This window comes from Eleutherodactylus coqui, chromosome 13 (genome assembly GCF_035609145.1).
Source record: "Eleutherodactylus coqui strain aEleCoq1 chromosome 13, aEleCoq1.hap1, whole genome shotgun sequence".
Classification (NCBI taxonomy): domain Eukaryota; kingdom Metazoa; phylum Chordata; class Amphibia; order Anura; family Eleutherodactylidae; genus Eleutherodactylus; species Eleutherodactylus coqui.
In genome coordinates, this window is record NC_089849.1 from 79730754 (window position 1) to 79748767 (window position 18014).

General features: G+C 44.7%; 1 protein-coding gene across 2 annotated transcripts in view; it reads left to right on the forward strand.

Moving 5' to 3' along the window:
• UTP18 (UTP18 small subunit processome component) overlaps positions 1-17644 on the forward strand; it is a 35849-nt gene extending 18205 nt beyond the window's left edge. For both annotated transcript variants that reach the window (XM_066586104.1, XM_066586103.1), the window contains exons 8-15: positions 2316-2490; positions 4559-4659; positions 6200-6290; positions 8393-8516; positions 9233-9407; positions 14760-14905; positions 15119-15159; positions 17453-17644. In XM_066586104.1, coding sequence (XP_066442201.1) covers positions 2316-2490; positions 4559-4659; positions 6200-6290; positions 8393-8516; positions 9233-9407; positions 14760-14905; positions 15119-15143 — 837 coding nt within the window. In that variant the 3' untranslated portion in view covers positions 15144-15159; positions 17453-17644. The remainder of the gene's footprint in view (positions 1-2315; positions 2491-4558; positions 4660-6199; positions 6291-8392; positions 8517-9232; positions 9408-14759; positions 14906-15118; positions 15160-17452) is intronic.
• Positions 17645-18014: the final 370 nt, after the last annotated feature.

Below are 18014 nucleotides of genomic sequence, written 5' to 3' on the forward strand. Positions count from 1 at the left end.
TTGGGCTATACAAATAAAGATTATTATTTATGCTTCTTAACTTAAAGATGAACTCTAGCTAAATTTGATAATTTTTTTTTTCCTTATTTGTAAAACTTTATCAGAATGGGTAGGTGAGTCCTACAGACGACACGATGGCTTTCAGTTGTTCATAGTCTGGCATACGTTGGGGAGGGAGAATCTTTACTCAGTGCTTAAAGGGTTTGTCCAGCTAGTGGATGACATTACAAGTTCTCACCCATCCATTGGTGGGAGAGCTGTGCCCTCCCCCTCCTATTTCGCAGTGCAGGATGGGCTCTGCCTACTATACCCAACATAGAAGTGAATGGGCTGCGGCTCCATTCATTTCATGGCAGCACACAGGTAGCTTAGCACTATGCTCGGTTGTTTCGTCAGCTCCACTGAAATGAATGGAGTGATGGGACTGATAGAAATAGTCAAGCCCTATGCTGTTCTACGTCTATCCCATTGAAATGAATGGAGCTGTGGCTGCGCATGTGCGTGCAGCGGCTTATACGCTGCTACATTAGAGGTAATGGGCAGAATCCATCCTGTGTTGCGAAATAGGGGGGACACTGATTCTCTGTTGAGATCAGTGGTTGAAGTCTGTAATCTCCTCCACTAACTGGATAACTGCTTGTTCGTGAGAATCTGTACTGTCTAAGCATACGGAAGCCCAGCATTGTTATTTTTGGATGTGTTTTATATGACCTATAATAATATCAAAGGGGTATTCTTACCATAGCGAGTTATGCACCTATCCACGTCATTTACTTCAGTGCGACTGCTGGAGCTAGCTGAGCACCCAAACTTGGCTATTTCCGGTCTCATTGAAGTGAAAAGAGCAGAGGTGCGTGTCCTCCGATGCGCCAGGACTGCAATCTAGGGATTATTGGGGTTGGACTCTTAAGCCCCAATTACACACAACGATTATTACTCAAAATTCATTCAAACGATATCTTTTGAGCAATAATTGTTGCGTGTAAATGCTACCATCGTTTGCTTTTCTGCTGAACGATGATTTTTAGTTCAGCATAAAAAACATTGTTCGGCCGGTCAGCTGATGGCAGGGACCGCACTCTGTGATTCTCCACAGAAGCACTAATAAAATGTAAATGTATGCCCTGCAGCGGGAAGGGGTTAATAAGCTGTTTGCGTGTATCTTCAGCACATGATTTTCACCTGCTGGAAGTAAAACAAAATTTCCATTCAATGACTGCAAGTAGAGAGCTTGAAAATTATGAGTACTTAACCCTTTCCAATCCAATGTCAGGCCTGCCCCGACATCATAATTTCCCTCCACAGCTCCGATGTCGGGGCAGGCCCAACCCTGCAGTGCAGGAGTGCATCTGCACCCGATCATCAGACGCATCGGGTGCAGATACACTCCTGCACTGGTCCTCATCGAGGACCCCTGAGTTTTTAACCCTTTCTGCCTTCTCCTTTACACATTACATAGCGCTCAATTAGCGCTATGTAATGCAGGAGATTCTGCCCGGCGATCATGTGACCGTCAGTGTTACCTGACCCCCAGCGGTCACATGAATGCCGAGCCAGGAGCCTGCACTGTGGGGGGGCATGCTTACCTGTCCGGCGTCTTCCGCATTCTGCTTCTGCCTCCCGGCCCGGCTATCATATGACTGCTGGGTGCCACCTGATCCCAGCGGTCACATGATCGCCGAGTCGGGAGGCAGAGGAAGAATGCGGAAGACGCCGGACAGGTAAGCAGGTCCCTCCCTGCACCCTCCTGAACTCTGTCAGTTCAGGAGGGTGCAGGGAAATGTATTTTTTCTCATCCATTCTCACCAGCTCCAATTTCTTTGGAGCTGGGGAGAATGGGTGAGAAAAAAATAAATGGATTGGAAACGGTTAATACACAAATGATATTAGAAAGCATATAACTTTTCTTCATTCTGAAACTAAATACACATTATTTGCTGGAACTGGAATACTCATTTTATGTGCATTGCTCTACCTAAATTTCCCCTAATGCTGAGTGTATGATTACTGCCTGCTAAACATGCGCTGTACGCACGTGTTATACGCGGTAACTCGCAGCCAATCAATTTCATTGCCTTACACAGTTCCACTCACTCGCAATACAATTCTATAAACAAAACAGGTGGAACGCGCATGACTGCGAGTGTGAGATACGCTGTCATGCGCAGTACAATTTCTCTGCCATACACGGCAGTACACCAGGCCAACGGAGGCGCCACAGCGGTAAAACTCTGCGTAACCCATGCAGCATATTCCGCTTATGACCATGTGAGCCCGGTCTAACTTGTTTCCTTTTTCCTTGTGCTTTCTTCTAGGTTGATGGCAAATTAAATCCAAAGATTCAGAGTATCTATATAAATAAATATCCAATTTTTAAAGCTCAGTTCAGTGCTGATGGAGAACAAGTGATAGCCACAGGGATGTGGCAATCTATATACTATGTGTACGACATGATGGTTGGAAAGATCATTCCTGTTACCAGAATATTAGGTGGGTCTAACAATCTTCCATGTTAAAGGAGATGTCCCGAGGCAGCAAGTGGGTCTATACACTTCTGTATGGCCATAATAATGCACTTTGTAATGTACATTGTGCATTAATTATGAGCCATACAGAAGTTATAAAAAGTTTTATGCTTACCTGCTCCGTTGCTAGCGTCCTCGTCTCCATGGTGCCGACTAATTTTCGCCCTCCGATGGCCAAATTAGCCGCGCTTGCGCAGTCCGGGTCTTCTGCTTTCTTCTATGGAGCCGCTCGTGCCAGAGAGCGGCTCCGTGTAGCTCCGCCCCGTCACGTGCCGATTCCAGCCAATCAGGAGGCTGGAATCGGCAGTGGACCGCACAGAAGAGCTGCGGTCCACGAAGGTAGAAGATCCCGGCGGCCATCTTCAGCGGTAAGTATTGAAGTCACCGGACCGCCGGGATTCAGGTAAGCGCTGTGCGGGTGGTTTTTTTAACCCCTGCATCGGGGTTGTCTCGCGCCGAACGGGGGGGGGGTTTAAAAAAAAAAAAAAAAACCGTTTCGGCGCGGGACATCTCCTTTAAAGGTTATTTCTCCAATCGATCTAATATAGAAAACTGAATAACTTAGCAAATAGACCCCATTAGGACTCTTACCATTTTATTTGTACCACTGCAAATAAGGGAGATGGAGCAATACCTCTGCAGCGCCACCTATTGGATGGCAGCATTCCTTTAAATCAATGCCTGACCCCTTAGACAGGTCTTTTAGAGCAATAATTGGGAATTGAAAACCAAGCCAGAATCCATACACAGACAGCTATTTCGGGGGTTTTTGCCCCTCAGCAGTGTGCGGTAGGATCGTGGCTTGGCTAGTGAAAGGCCTATGATGCTGGTTGGGAGGGGTAACATCACTCCTTAAAGGGGTTGTCCCGCGGCAGCAAGTGGGTCTATACACTTCTGTATGGCCATATTAATGCACTTTGTAATGTACATTGTGCATTAATTATGAGCCATACAGAAGTTATCAAAAGTTTTATACTTACCTGCTCCGTTGCTGGCGTCCTCGTCTCCATGGTGCCGACTAATTTTCGGCCTCCGATGGCCAAATTAGCCGCGCTTGCGCAGTCCGGGTCTTCTGCTTTCTTCTATGGAGCCTCTAGTGCAGGATGCCGGCTCCGTGTAGCTCCGCCCCGTCACGTGCCGATTCCAGCCAATCAGGAGGCTGGAATCGGCAATGGACCGCACAGAAGAGCTGCGGTCCACGGAGGAAGAGGATCCCGGCGGCCATCTTTACCGGTAAGTATAGAAGTCACCGGAGCGCGGGGATTAAGGTAAGCGCTCCGGTAAGCTTTCTTTAGGTCCCTGCATCGGGGTTGTCTCGCGCCGAACGGGGGGGGGGGGGGGGGGTTGAAAAAAAAAACAACCCGTTTCGGCGCGGGACAACCCCTTTAAGGAGAGCACCTAGGAGGTGAGTGAGGAGACTTATAAGGCCATGCAAGCTCCTCTGGGTTATATGCAAATAAGGTAGATGGAACAATACCTCTGCAGCGCCACCTATTGGATGGCAGCATTCCTTCAAACCACAAATGTAATGTCTGTATGGTTACAGACTACAAATATACGCTGCCCTGCATTAATATACGTTTTCATCTGTTCTTTCCATCTTGCTAACATACGTTAGGAAGATTAGCAAGTAGTAAGAGGCCAATGGAACCATCTATAACTGCCAGAGTAGTCTGTAGTCTGAAACCATGGCGACATGGCTCTGCATAGTAGCTCTATTCACAAATCCGTATGACATTTTAATTGTATATGCGTTGGATCAAAATAACACCAAAATGAGGTTTATAAAGATTAATTTTTAATCATTTTTAAAGCTTTTTTTTAAATTCATTTAGAAATTAGCTAATTTTTGGAGTATCTGCTAACTTTTATGGTGTGTATGGGCTTGGCCCAATAGTCTGTGTGTCCATTGGTGCCAAATAGGGATTGAACTAGTTGGATGTTTGCCTCAGCGATCCTTTGTTTTCTCCCAGTGGTAAGACCTTTTGTGTGGAATTTTCCTACATTTCATCTTCTTTATATGACTATTTCAGGTCTGAAGGAAAGGTACCTCAGGAACTTTGATGTGTCTCCAGATGGGTCATACCTTTTGTTCATTGGAACTTCTGGATACTTACATATGCTCTCCGCAAAGGTAACATTTATTCGGTAGCAAAACACAAACCAAAGCCACTTTCCCCTCCTCTTTTATGGCGTTGGGCTGGGCTATTGACAAGCTGAAGGTATATTTACTTCTATGAATAAATAGTTTTTAAGAAACCAATAATTGAATTATTCATCCTGATTTTGAAGGGGTTGCGCTGTTTGTTTGAAAAACTAATTTTCAGATGGCCTATTAAAGAGTTCTCAGCTAAAAGGGGTCGCTGAGTTTAAAAAGAAATGTAAATCGCTGTCCATAGTATCAAATAACAAAACAAAACGTTAACTGTCCTCTTCACTCCCAAGAAAGCATGTTCCAGTTCCTTCTGCAATCCCAGTCTCTGCTGATGGCATACTTTAGTTGGCTGCTGCAGTAAGTCTGAGTCTGCAGCGGTATTGCCCGTTCTCCTGGCATCAGTACTACATCCTAGGTGCCATGAAAGTGAGAGTTTTGAACAGTGATATTGCACACTTCTGATTGGCTGCAGCAAGTCACCTGACTTGTGCCATTGGCAGAGACTGGGATTGAAGTCTGTAAATTTATTTTTTTTTCCTGTGGGCGAAAAGGCGAGAATGCTTTCTTTTGTCACTCTTTGTCAAGAAAAAAATCAAGCGCCTAAGTTGCAGTTTTTCTGTAGAATTATGCATGCGGTTCCATCTCAGGCAAATATACAGATGATGAGAGTTGTGGTGATGAGATGAACGGTCTTGCCACCAGAAGCCCTAAAAGTGGTTCCCCCCCTTGGCCTATAAAAGGCTCTCGGAGGCTCCTTGTGTGCAGTGACCTCTTCTTCCGCTTGTGTAGAGCTTGTTGACCACTAGACGCCTCTACGACGTAGAGAAGAGATGTCACCCTGTTACCAGAGTCTGAGAGGGGAGCATTATTGGGAGGGGAGAAGCTGGATGGCCGTATCGAGGAATTTTCTGCCAACTGGCCCCTCTGACCAGACTGTTAGGAGGTGTTGGGACCAGCGGATACCTGAGGGCTTGCATACACTCCCTGTTCTAGTGTTATCAACCACCCTAAGTTCTCACCATGTGAAAAATCAATTGTATCACAGACTTCTGAATTTAGGATGCACATAAGAAATCTTTTTATTTCAATCTACAATAAAAAAGGTTCCATATTTATTAGATGTATATTTTCTGAGGCGAAGTGTAGCAGCGATGTTTCGGACAACATCATCCTTTATCAAGCAATTTACAGGTATAACCACTTGGCAGGGAACCCTATTGATTTCTGGACAGAAAAGAGGGGGCATAATGCAAGCCCCTGGAAGTCTGATACCTTAGAGCCTGTGTGGAGATGGGACCCCAAGGGCATTTTTACACTCTGTAGGGCCTGGCGCATCTGTGCACTACAGGCTCTTGCCCTGAGTAATTATGGCCGAGGCCACCAAAGAGTATGCCGTGCTATTAGGTTCCACTTGTGTGCAGCATGCCAGTGAAACAGAGAAGATTTGATAAGATACTGATTTTGTACATAACCCAGAAATGTGTGAAATTGACAGGTTTTATACTTTTTATTTTCTTAGACTAGGGAGCTGATTGGAAGTATGAAGATGAATGCGGTGTCTACACAAGCTGTGTTTTCTCCAGACTCCAGTAAAATCTTCTCAACTTCCGGTAATGGGTTTATAGACCGATTCATGAAGTGTTTATTTGGATATTGCTTGAAGTTTGTTCAGTTGGCACAAATTCCTATCTTCTGTCCTAGAGATGGTATGAAAGGGGCTGTTTCTCCTTCTGGCTACTCTGTAAAGGTTGTATTGGGTTTTTACCGTCCAACAGTATCTGTCTTGAGACTGATTGGAGCCGAAAGCCCTTAATTTTAGTGATACCAAGGCCTTCGACATGTCAGAATGTAGGAATTTGTTGCAGTAAAGGATATACAGGGTGTAGTAAAAAAAATGGATCTAGCGCCGTAGTTCAATACTGACGTCCTATATTGAAAAAACAATAGTGTTCTTGAATAGGAAGGGTTGGATGGGCTACATAATGGTATGACACACAGGTCCCTGGGGGCCCCAGAGCATGGATTTTGTGTTGTGGCCCCTGTAAGAGAGAGAGCGTAAAACCCAATTACAAAGTTGGAAGGATAGCGGGTGAGGAGCAGAAATCCAATTTCCACGTCTCTCTAAGTCCCTTTACATGATGCTATAGCGAGTCAAACCTCTCGGGGTTCCGCTTCAGGTATGAGAAAATGGATCAGAAGAGGCATGCATGCATATAATATATATATATATGTACACATACTTATGACAAGGCACAGACATGGATGTGATTAATTTGCGTGTGTGTATATATGTATATACCGGTATATGCATACCTCTTCCGATCTATTTCATTATGCCTCAGGAAGAACCCTGAGTAGGTTGGAAAGCTCGCTATAACATCATGTATTTTTGTTAGCCATTAAAAGTTATCATATCTACAAGATTACTTGGTTTCTCTTGCTGGGAACAATCACATTTACCCCAACAAGGTTTCCACTTATGTGCCAGTCAAGATTTGATAAGATATTGATTTTGTAAATAACCCAGAAATGTGTGAGATTGACACATGTTTATACCGTTTATTTTATTAGACTAGGGACCTAATAGGCCTAGGAGTGGTCACCTGACTACCTTTTTAGGGACCTAATAGGCCTAGGAGTGGTCACCTGACTACCTTTTTAGGGACCTAATAGGCCTAGGAGTGGTCACCTGACTACCTTTTTAGGGACCTAATAGGCCTAGGAGTGGTCACCTGACTACCTTTTTAGGGACCTAATAGGCCTAGGAGTGGTCACCTGACTACTTTTTTAGTGTTACAGTTTGGCTCTTATTATTGCAAAATCAAAGTATAGTATAACTTCATTAGACGTCTCCAGTGCTACAAAGGGATGATGATTACGTGATTATGTCTGTCTTCGCTCTGTATATTCGATCCCACAGGTGAATACTATCCTTTACTATAGAATATTGGACAGTTTAGTTGCAGTAATGGTCACAACTAGGGATGAACGAGTATACTCGCTAAAGCACTACTCGCTCGAGTAATGTGCCTTAGCCGAGTATCTCCCCGCTCGTCCCTAAAGATTCAGGGACCGCCACAGCTGATAGGTGAGTTGCGGCGGGGAGGAACGGAGGGGAGATCTCTCTCTCCCTCTCCCCCGCTCCCCGCTGCAACTCACCTGTCAGCTGCGGCGGCTCCCGAATCTTCAGGGACGAGCGGGGAGATACTCGGCTAAGGCACATTACTCAAACGAGTAGTGCTTTAGCGAGTATACTCGCTCATCCCTAGTCACAACTGCTTCCATTAATTATGTTCACATGGTAGAACCTCCATGGCTGAACTGCAGACTTCTGTCAGGAATTTGCACTTGAGTTTGCTGTGGATCCGCATGTGTACTTGGTCCTTTTCAATGGGCAAATCTGCACACTAATTTCTCAATGCGGATTTCATGCAGAATCTGCATCAAGAAGTGATACGCTGTTACTTTTCTTTCCTTTTTTTGTGTGCACAGATTACAAATCCATATGTTGAAAAAATCTGCGATGTGTAGACTATGGCGCAGATTCTTAATAGAAACTCTGAGAGACCCTTTTAGATGCAGATTTTAACGTAGAATTGGTGTGCTCAGCATCCAGCATCCCCTTACAGTGTAGATTGGGGTTGTACTGTATTTCCTATATATTGTTTGTTTGGATGCCTCCTCACTCGTGTACCCGTTTTACTCCCTATAGCTGATGGTGATGTGTACGTTTGGGATGTCGGAACTAGGAGGTGTCTGAATCGATTTGCTGATGATGGAAGCTTATTTGGGAGTTCTCTTGCTGTATCAAAAGATGGGCGATATTTGTCTTGCGGGTAAGTGTTTTGTTGGCATGCCCTACACAGTTCTTTGTCCCTTTTTTAAATAAATGGATTGTCCGCTTACTGGACGACATGCCCCCTGTACTAAAATAAGAGGAGGAGCAGTACTTACCTGTTCCTTCCAAGATGTGACTGCTGCAGCGTCGTTGCTCGTTCTCCTGGCACCAGTGCTCACACTGTGACCACCACGTTGCCCCGAGTTTGAGCTTCTTATTGGCTGCAGCAGTCACCTGACTTTTGATGACAGCAGCAGTGACAAGCTCAGGCCATGGTGGGGCTGCAGCACTGGATCATGGCAGTAGGGAACTGGTAGGTACTCATAGAATGGTAGAGTTGGAAGGGGCCTCCAGGGTCATCGGGTCCAACCCCCTGCTCAGTGCAGGATTCACTAATTCATCCCAGACATTGGATCCTAAATGGGTAGAGTTGGAAGGAACCTCCAGGGTCATCGGGTCCAACACCCTGCTCAGTACAGGATCACTAAATCATCCCAGACATAGAATCATAGATGGATAGAGTTGGAAGGGACCTCCAGGGTACTTCCATTATAGCACAGGGAGTACTAAAGCGGGAATGCTGTCTAGTAACCGGACAACCCATTTAACTGCAAATTACGATGCTGCTGATCCGCAGCAAATTTCAGTTCAATAAGTTTTGAAAACCCCAACCACATCTGGGATTTATATATTTTCACATTGTTCATGTTTCAGGTCTAAGTCGGGTGTCGTAAATGTTTATAATTACGAGGACTGTGTGCAGAAGTCGGCCCCAAAACCTGTTAAATCTATAATGAACCTGGTAACAAAAGCTTCATCGCAAGTATTCAGTCCTAATACTGAAATTTTGGCTATCGCCTCCAAGAAAGTAAATGATGCTGTTAAACTGGTAAGACATCCCCCCCCCCCCCCCCCCCCCTGTATCTTGCATTACTTTGAGAGATCGAACTTGAGTATACCGATCGTCTTCATAAAGGATAACTTCACACATCTGTTTCGCCTTCCTCTGGTGGATTGTGGGAAAGGACAGTCTGAAACCATCTCCACAGACTGCTCTGACAGCTAATATCAGACCTCTTATAGAGCAGGCAGACAGGGGCTGGTGATATTGCCATTTCTCATTCATTTAATTGGGGGACATAGCGAGACCTTTGGTATAGCTCCTGCCACTAGGAGGCGACACTAAACAAAGAAAGAGTTAGTCCAACCAGTTGTACCCCTCCTACAGGCACAGAGCTATATCTATTTTGGCTTAGTGTCATTAGGAGGCAGACATTCCTGCTTTGCAGGTTTTCTCAACTTTTTGGTATTTTTCCTTATTTCCATTCTATCTGGGAATTAGGGATGCGCTAACTTTTCTAATTGTCCCCAGGTGGGGAGGGCAAACGGTGCTACATTAGACACATTGTTACTCCCTCCAAAGAAACAAAGTGGAACAGCACTGACAACTCAGCTTTCCAACAGTCATGGGGTCACCTACATTTGCTGCCTGCTCCCCCATATCCGGCGACCTCTCATTACTACGTGACAGTCACTGAGGAGGTAACCCTGTTGGTGCTCCATGTGAGCCGAAGAGTAGAGGATGAACGCGAGAGTGCCTTTTGCAAATCTAGCGCTGATTTTCCCATCGTTTTCCCTCCGTCATACTTCGGACATCTTCCCAGTCCACTTTCTGAGTGGTCTTGACCCTTCCTGGGTTCGCTTGCATTTCCCCTCCACTAGATCTCTTCTTGTCTGTTGGTATCTGCTGCACTTTTCTGGCTGCCACCCGCCTTTTTCCAGAGCTTTTTAAACCCACCTCCCCCAGGTCTCCTCAGCTGGAAATTGCTCCTCAGCTGCGGCGGGGTCTCCGTGTGGCAGTCTGTGGGTGTGATCCAGTCGCTGTTCTATTCCAGGTCCAGGCTTTGTGCGGCCTAGTGCAAGGAGCAGCACCTTTTCCTGCTCCTTCCACAGTCTCACACTTATCCGTTCATCCTTAGCCTGTTGTCGCTGCTCTTGTCTCTGGCCAAACACTAAATTTTGGCCCCGGGTGGGACTTCCGATACGCTGTCGGGGCTGGATTTTCTGGTGCAGGGCACTGTGTATGCCTATGAGAATAGGACTGGTGCTACAGCGCACACTCCCCACAAAAGCCATAAATGCTGGACCGTTCTTACTCCACCTCTCTATCCCTGAGATCCCATTTATACAGAAGTCAATGAGAGCCCATGACATCGTTGGTTACCAACCAACTTCAGCAGCGCCAGACCAGGTAGGCTTGGTCTTGGTCTTTAGCGTGTCCATGAGTGCTAGATGTTCTCATGGCCCACTTTATAAAAGAATGGCTGGTATTGCTGCTAAGCTCGTTTGATGCCTTAGGTGGTGACTTTAAGTTTAGAACTCATCATTTTCCCCCTCCGTGGGTGGAACAATTGTATTACAGCTATCCTATAAGGTATTGTTTTCAATTACAATTGTCCACATTAAACCCGTCATACGACGCATAACTGTTTTGCTGCTACTTTTGGTATGGGGCATTGTTGTGCAGTACTCGTCAATTTTCACCCTTCATTGAGGAGTGTCCGCATTACTATGTGACGCAGTATCAACGTGGCAGCTGTACTTCCCTCTGTAGCCCTGTTACATTTAAGCCACGTTCTACATAGCAGATCACCTAATGTGGGGAGCATCAGATTGGCCATATTATTTTCTCTTAGGAAGGCGTCCTTGTACAGTTTATCGATACATTTCGTCTCCCATATAGTTATTAAATTTTTTGCCAAATAGTCGGACAGGGCACGTTGGTTAGAGTCTCCCTTTTTTGAGATCCACCCTAAAATATAAAACCTTTAACGGCATGCAAGCCTTGGATGTCCAAGCCTCGGACAACCCAGTCCTCTCAATGCCTCTCTCTCTTCTAGGAACTGCCCTGCCTAAATGAAACAATAGAATAGAGACTTGGAGCATCCTAAGCCTTGTTCTTTTCTGGCACTGTTCGCCCTCCAATGGGACAATTGCCCCTCTAAGAGGATTCCAGTCATTCTCTTCTATAGTACCAGGACTGATCCCACAAGGATCCTGCCTTGGGATCATCATCTAGATTCCTCTCGATACCTTTCTGTCCTTCGTTTTCTGCTCTAAATTATTCGACATAGACTACAGCATAGAATCTTACGCTTTATTAAAACCTTTCCAAACTCTTATAAATAACCAACTCAGACACCAATATTGGATAAAGAAGGCCGCGGTGTTTATTAACGGGGTTACAAACATTTGGGGAGAAATGTAACCAATAATAACCATAACACTTCCTGTAAACTGTTTTACAGACCCAAGTTTATTAACCAATCAATAACCATAACAGTTCATGTAAACTCTGTCTTACAGACACGAGCTTACCACCACCAAACTCTCCCCAAGTTTACCTGCCCACCCGCCTAATGCGGGCAACAATCCCCCATTAACTACACCGCAACAAACCTAAGGGAGGGAGGGCAGGATGCTGCTTCCTTTCCAGATGATGATGGCCCACATCTCTGCACCTCCATATCTCACTGCTGCTCCTCCCAGCTTGTTCCTCTGGACCAATCACCAGCCACTGTCAGGCCACCAGATTCTGCCTGACTGCCACAGGCGTTTCCTGCCATTTTTCTTCAGCCAGTCATTTGCTGCTGCCAACCAGTCCATCACTAGGCAGAACTCACTCTCTGCCATCTCATCTGACCCAGTAATGACCTTTGTAACCTCTTCCATAGAGTGACATATCATCCATCCATCATGTACATAAAGCTCCCAGATCCCATGAGGCTCCATAGAAGGTGACATATCATCCATCCATCATGTACATAAAGCTCCCAGATCCCATGAGGCTCCATAGAGAGTGACATATCATCCATCCATCATGTACATAAAGCTCCCAGATCCCATGAGGCTCCATAGAGAGGGACATATCATCCATCCATCATGTACATAAAGCTCCCAGATCCCATGAGGCTTTCCCTCCTAACTGTCCCTCAAGTCTTACATTGGTCTACCTAGCCAACCAAGCTCACACTCAAAAAGGGGGGAGAGGGAGTGAGAACTCATTTCATCCAGCATCTAGTGGTGAACGAAGTACCACGTTACTGCCCTCCTGCCTTTCCAATAGCGGACTGCCGGAGAGTCAGCTTCAGCCTAGCTCTCCTGAGCTTCTACATCCAGGATCAGGCAGTCGGAGGGCCTACATCAACTCTCCAGTACAGAACACTCCAGAGCATGGTTCCTTCTATTCTGGCGAAATTGGAGTTCTTTTTCAGCATTGATTCAACTATGATCATGTTTTGCTTTTTGTCAGTAGTGATTTGGAGAATACACAGTACTTGTTCTTTTGCCTTTCTCGCCCTTTCTTCGTCCTTTTGCAAATCGAGTCTGTCTATTCCCTCAGCTCCTCCAGAAATTCAACGCTCCTCAGCAAGCTGGGCTCTGACCGTACCCATCACGCACCCACCCAGTTGTTTATTCTTTCCCAGAACTGGTAGTATTTTCTCAAAAACCAGCCTCATGGCAGTCTGGTCTTTCCTTGTCCCTGTATGTTTTTCTGCTTATGGTCTGTCTTGGTGGACTTCATGTGTTAATTTGTTCTCTCTCATTGTTCACTTACAAACTGATTCGCTCAGTGCCTGCAGGAGGGGCATAGCTGGTAGGAGGGACTAACTTTCTTTGCTTAATATCGCCTCCTAGTGGCAGGAGCTATACCCAAAGTCTTGCTGTGTCCCCCAATGAGCGTGACCAGAAACAAACTGAGCCACCACCCTTTTTTGCTAAGACCATGTGCAAAAAAAGTGGACTGACAACTTAAGCTTATGTCCTATTTAGTTTTATCATTTATTAACCAGTTTACTGTTAACACTAAGGCCCAATGTCCACGGGCGGAAATTTAATTTCGGAATTCGCAGTTCAAGCCGCCCATAGAGAAACATGGGCGTCCGCAAATGAAATAAAGCATGTGGATTTGATTTGCGGACCTATTGGTCTGGAAAACAAATTGCACTATGCTCCATCTCAGTTCGGATCCCGCATGGACGGCTTCCGTCGAAGTCAATGGAAGCCGTCTTATCCGCAGCACACCCGCAGCTGACACTGCGGATGGGCCACGGATCCCGTGGGAGAGCAGGAGATTTATTTTATTTTTTTTTTAAATCTGCACTGAGCATGTGCGGCGGCGAGCTGTGCAAACCATCCGCAGTACAGATGTCCCGGCAGAAGAAAGGTCCACGTGGACGCCTACGCCTGCCTGCACAGGTGTGCAGGATCCTTGGCCGTGGGAAGGGGGGGATTCCGCTGCGGGTTCCCACATACGGAATCCGACCCGCCCGTGGACCTAAGGCCTAAGTGCTGCGCTATAAACAGGAGAATTAGACAAAATGGGCTTTATGAAAGGATTACTTGCTGTAAAAGACGTAGGAGCTTATTTACGGATGCTGTCTAAAAGTTAGAGAGTACAAACTTAAGCCAAGCGTTCTTAAAATGTGCCAGATTTATTACTGTAACTTTGCTGAATGACAAGTCTGTTCAATTTTAAGACTGTTTAATTTTAAGCTTAGACTACCAATTAGTTGGCTTATTTTTGGCACAGTACAGGCCATGCCCAAGTCAGAAAAACTGTCCAAAAGTGTCTAAACATGCATAGTGCATGTGGTGCAAAGTCTATAAGACAGTTGGCTGTCGTAATCTGAACCAGAAAACTCTGCTATTTTGATTAGTAAATAAGCCCCTTCCAGTGGATGTTGCAGACAGTTTGCATGTTAGAAGGGTTGACAGATTTCAAAAATACATTGTGGAATTCTGAGGTAATATGCAACTACAATAATTTCAGTGAGAGCTGCTCCTGTAATTACAAGTGCCAGCCAGACGGGTTGGAGCAGCGGTTTCCACTCCTACCCCGGTGTATCTCGATGGCTGCTGCCTGGAAAACCCCTTTAAGACTGTTTGTACTTGGTACTACAGCTCACCCCATTCAAGTGAACAGGACTGAGCTGCAGTACCAGGCGCAGCCACACTCATATGTGCCGTGCTGTACCATGATAAGAAAAGGGCTCCAATGCACTGACCCTTCATTTTGCTGATTAAGAGGGTGAAACCCTCCTAGCTCATATATTGATGACCTCCTAAGGATGAGCTATCCTTTTTACATTTCAGGAGACCCCTTTTTATTTATTTTTTTTGTTTTGTTTTGGAGCTAAAAGAACTTTTTCCAAATAACTTATTCTCATTGTTTCTACAGGTTCACATTCCTTCATTTACTGTTTTTTCAAACTTTCCGGTACAAAGCAGAGGGAGAACAATTCACCAAGCCCAATCAATGGATTTCTCTCCTCGTAGTGGCTTTTTTTCAATAGCAAACAACAAAGGTGAAGCCTTACTGTATCGGTAAGTGGTCCTAAGGGCTTGTGCTTGAGGCTATGGGAAAGTTTTGGCTGCTAAAGCTTACTAATAGTAAATGTGTGCAAGGCTGAAAAGACCCTCGTCCAGCCAATGCAACTTGCAGAATATCCAGCAGATCCAGAGAAAGTCCCCCCAAACCACCCACCACCATGCTGTAATTTTATAACCTAAATATTAACCTCTTTATGTTTTTCTTAGGTTAAAACATTATTCTGATTTCTAATGAAGGAGAATGAATGGTAAGAAAACTACATTCTATTATGCTTTAAGATATCCCTTTTAATATTGACCCTTGAAAAAGAAACTAACCCAAAACAGTATGCGCCCTGTAATCCAAAACCATACATATCATATATCAAAACGTCAAAATGAAGAACCCATTCCCATGCTTTATTTTAGCCTAAATGTGCTATTTTTTTTTAAAAAAAACTATAAATGTGAAAAAAAAATATATAATATAATTTTTTTTTCTTCTTTTTTTTTTTTTAAAGCTTTTTACCCCCAATAAAACAGAGTGAAAAGATATTTTTAAAAATAGCCCCATATGTCACAGAAAAAAAATCTCTGGTCCTTAAGATACAAACCAGCCTGGTCCTAAGGGGTTAAGAACAGTTAGGGGAACAAGAAAACACATCCTTTCTTCTCTAGATATTTATGTATAGTATCACACTGACATACCAAAGCTTGTAAATTGATTATGAAGTGGCTTTTACCTCTGGTGATGACTTGGGAACATCCACACCTGTGTAAGTTGGGAGGTGTTACCTTGTGCGCGGGGATGAACAGTGGCCAGCGGGCGCATGGTTAAGGGGGTGACATGAATTGCCAAAGTTTGAGTGAGGCATGATAGTGTGACCCCAAGGCAGCGGGCATGCCGTCTGGGGGTTATGATGGTGCAGGAGAGAGCAGTGTCCTTTAGGCCGATGGAGCGAAGTATGTGTAATATGTAAGGTATAAAAAAATGTCACCTAGGCAGTGAGATCCTGAAAGACAACAACTTGCAGAAAAGAATCTAAAAATAATTCCTTTATTACATAATGATTAAAAACCAAGCAAAACCTCTGGCTTTGTAGTCGTAGAGTGATTACTATGGCTGCCGGTCCCGAGGTTATAGAAAGGTAAATTAGACCACAGCCTGATTTATAAACAAGGAAACCCAAACCGTAAATAACCCCCTATCTGAAGGCAGATGGTAATTGTTATTACTCGGGGTACTGAGACATAGGGTTGTCACACCTGTAATGACACAAGGTCACTTGTCCTATGCGGATGTGCTCACACATAGGCTTATAATGAACACTCTTCACACTGACTGTACTGATGATTCCCCGCAACAACAAAAAATCACTTCTACATAGCAACATATTGCATACCTACTGACCCGAGTCTAATGTAGATGCAGCACTACAAAGACCCTGGTCTGATAGGAAAACTTCAAGTGGTGCTAGGGTCTGTAGTTACATCAGAGAAATGACCCAAACTGACACCCCTAAGGCACCCTGTCCACAGCCGTGACGGAATATCGCTAGCGATATTCCACCGCGGGGGAGCACTGACCGGTCTCCGCAATGAGCTTATCTTATAGATAGGCTCACCGCAGATAATAGCGGCCAATCGTAGCATGCCGCGATTTCAATCCCACGAGCGGAGAATCGCTATGATTCTCCGCTTGTGGACGTCGGGCTGCGCTTTGCATGGTTAGCCTATGGAAAGCATGTCATGCGAGGTCCGCGGGCGATTTATGGCCGCGGATCTCGCAATGAAAACTTGCCCGTGGACAGACAGCCTAAAGAATATTTAACTATTTCTGTGTAAGCTGGATATTCCTAGAAATACCCAATCTGTTCCTATATCACAATTCTCAAGCTCAACGCGTTTCTAGGGTCAATTAACTAGACCTCTCAGCAGGAGCCAAGTCGGAGTGCTAGAAATTAATATTTCGTTAATCAAGCTGTCCGATGCTTCCTGTGAGGGCTGCAGCCACTAACGCTGATATGCCGACACCACTGAGGTCAACGCTGCAGCAGTAGGGTTATGCCTGTGTTTAGGGATCAGAAACCCTTTGATTTAGTTGCTAGTAACTGACTTATATGGGAAATCGCTTTGGAGAAACAGAAGGCTCAAATAACTTTCAAGGTCAAACTACAACACCAATGTAGGTAATTGGCAGTCCTTCATGTATTTATTGGTAATAGTACATAACAGTTGGTGGTAGTCATATAAATGTGGCCATATAAGATTGATGTATTGTTACTTTTTGCATCTACAACTAACATTTGCTGATACTGCTAGACACTAGGCTCAAAATACTAAATTGTGTACAATAGAGACATCTAGTGGTCACAGCTCAGTATTGCAGATTATTTGTAAAATGTAAGACATGAAAACAACTCCCTTATGACACTCTTTAACTTGCACCACTATACTAAAATGAGCAATACATCTCTATTATCATACGCTCTCGTTTTCTATATCTGCTTAGCTCATAGAACATCTTTGTGATGTGTTTTTTTTTTCTCTCTCTCTCTCTAGGACTGAAGTGGGTTGTTGGAAATCAGATGACCTTCCTTAAATCAGTGTGACGTTCACTCTTGTGCAATATAATGTTACATAACCTTGAGTAAAATCCAATTGCCTCCTTTATACAGACCTACCTTTTTGTATTATAATGTTATCTACTTTTCTCAATTAATAGTTCTCCAAAATAAATCTTTTACTTTGTAACATTTGTGTTGCTGTTACTTTCCTGGCGTACGTTTCCTATGTTTAAACAACTCTGGATGCAAAAGCATGAAATGCTTTAAGCAAGTGCCAACTTATGAGATTGTCACTGTAGGTAGGACAGAGTGGGGGCCCTCTGCTGGTGACGAGTAGGTGCTGCTTCCCAAGGACGGCCAGTGGTGAAGTATCTTATGTCATAATGTAAAATAATAATAGTTCTTCCTTGACATGAAAGCACGTGATCTATCTAGTTGTTTGTCACGTAATCCAGGCCACAGGAAAAGCAAACGTGTAACGGGCTACATTGTTCGGTGCATGACGATGGTGGCTGCCATCTTGCCCGAGCTGCAGTTAAAGGGACTACTAGATCAAC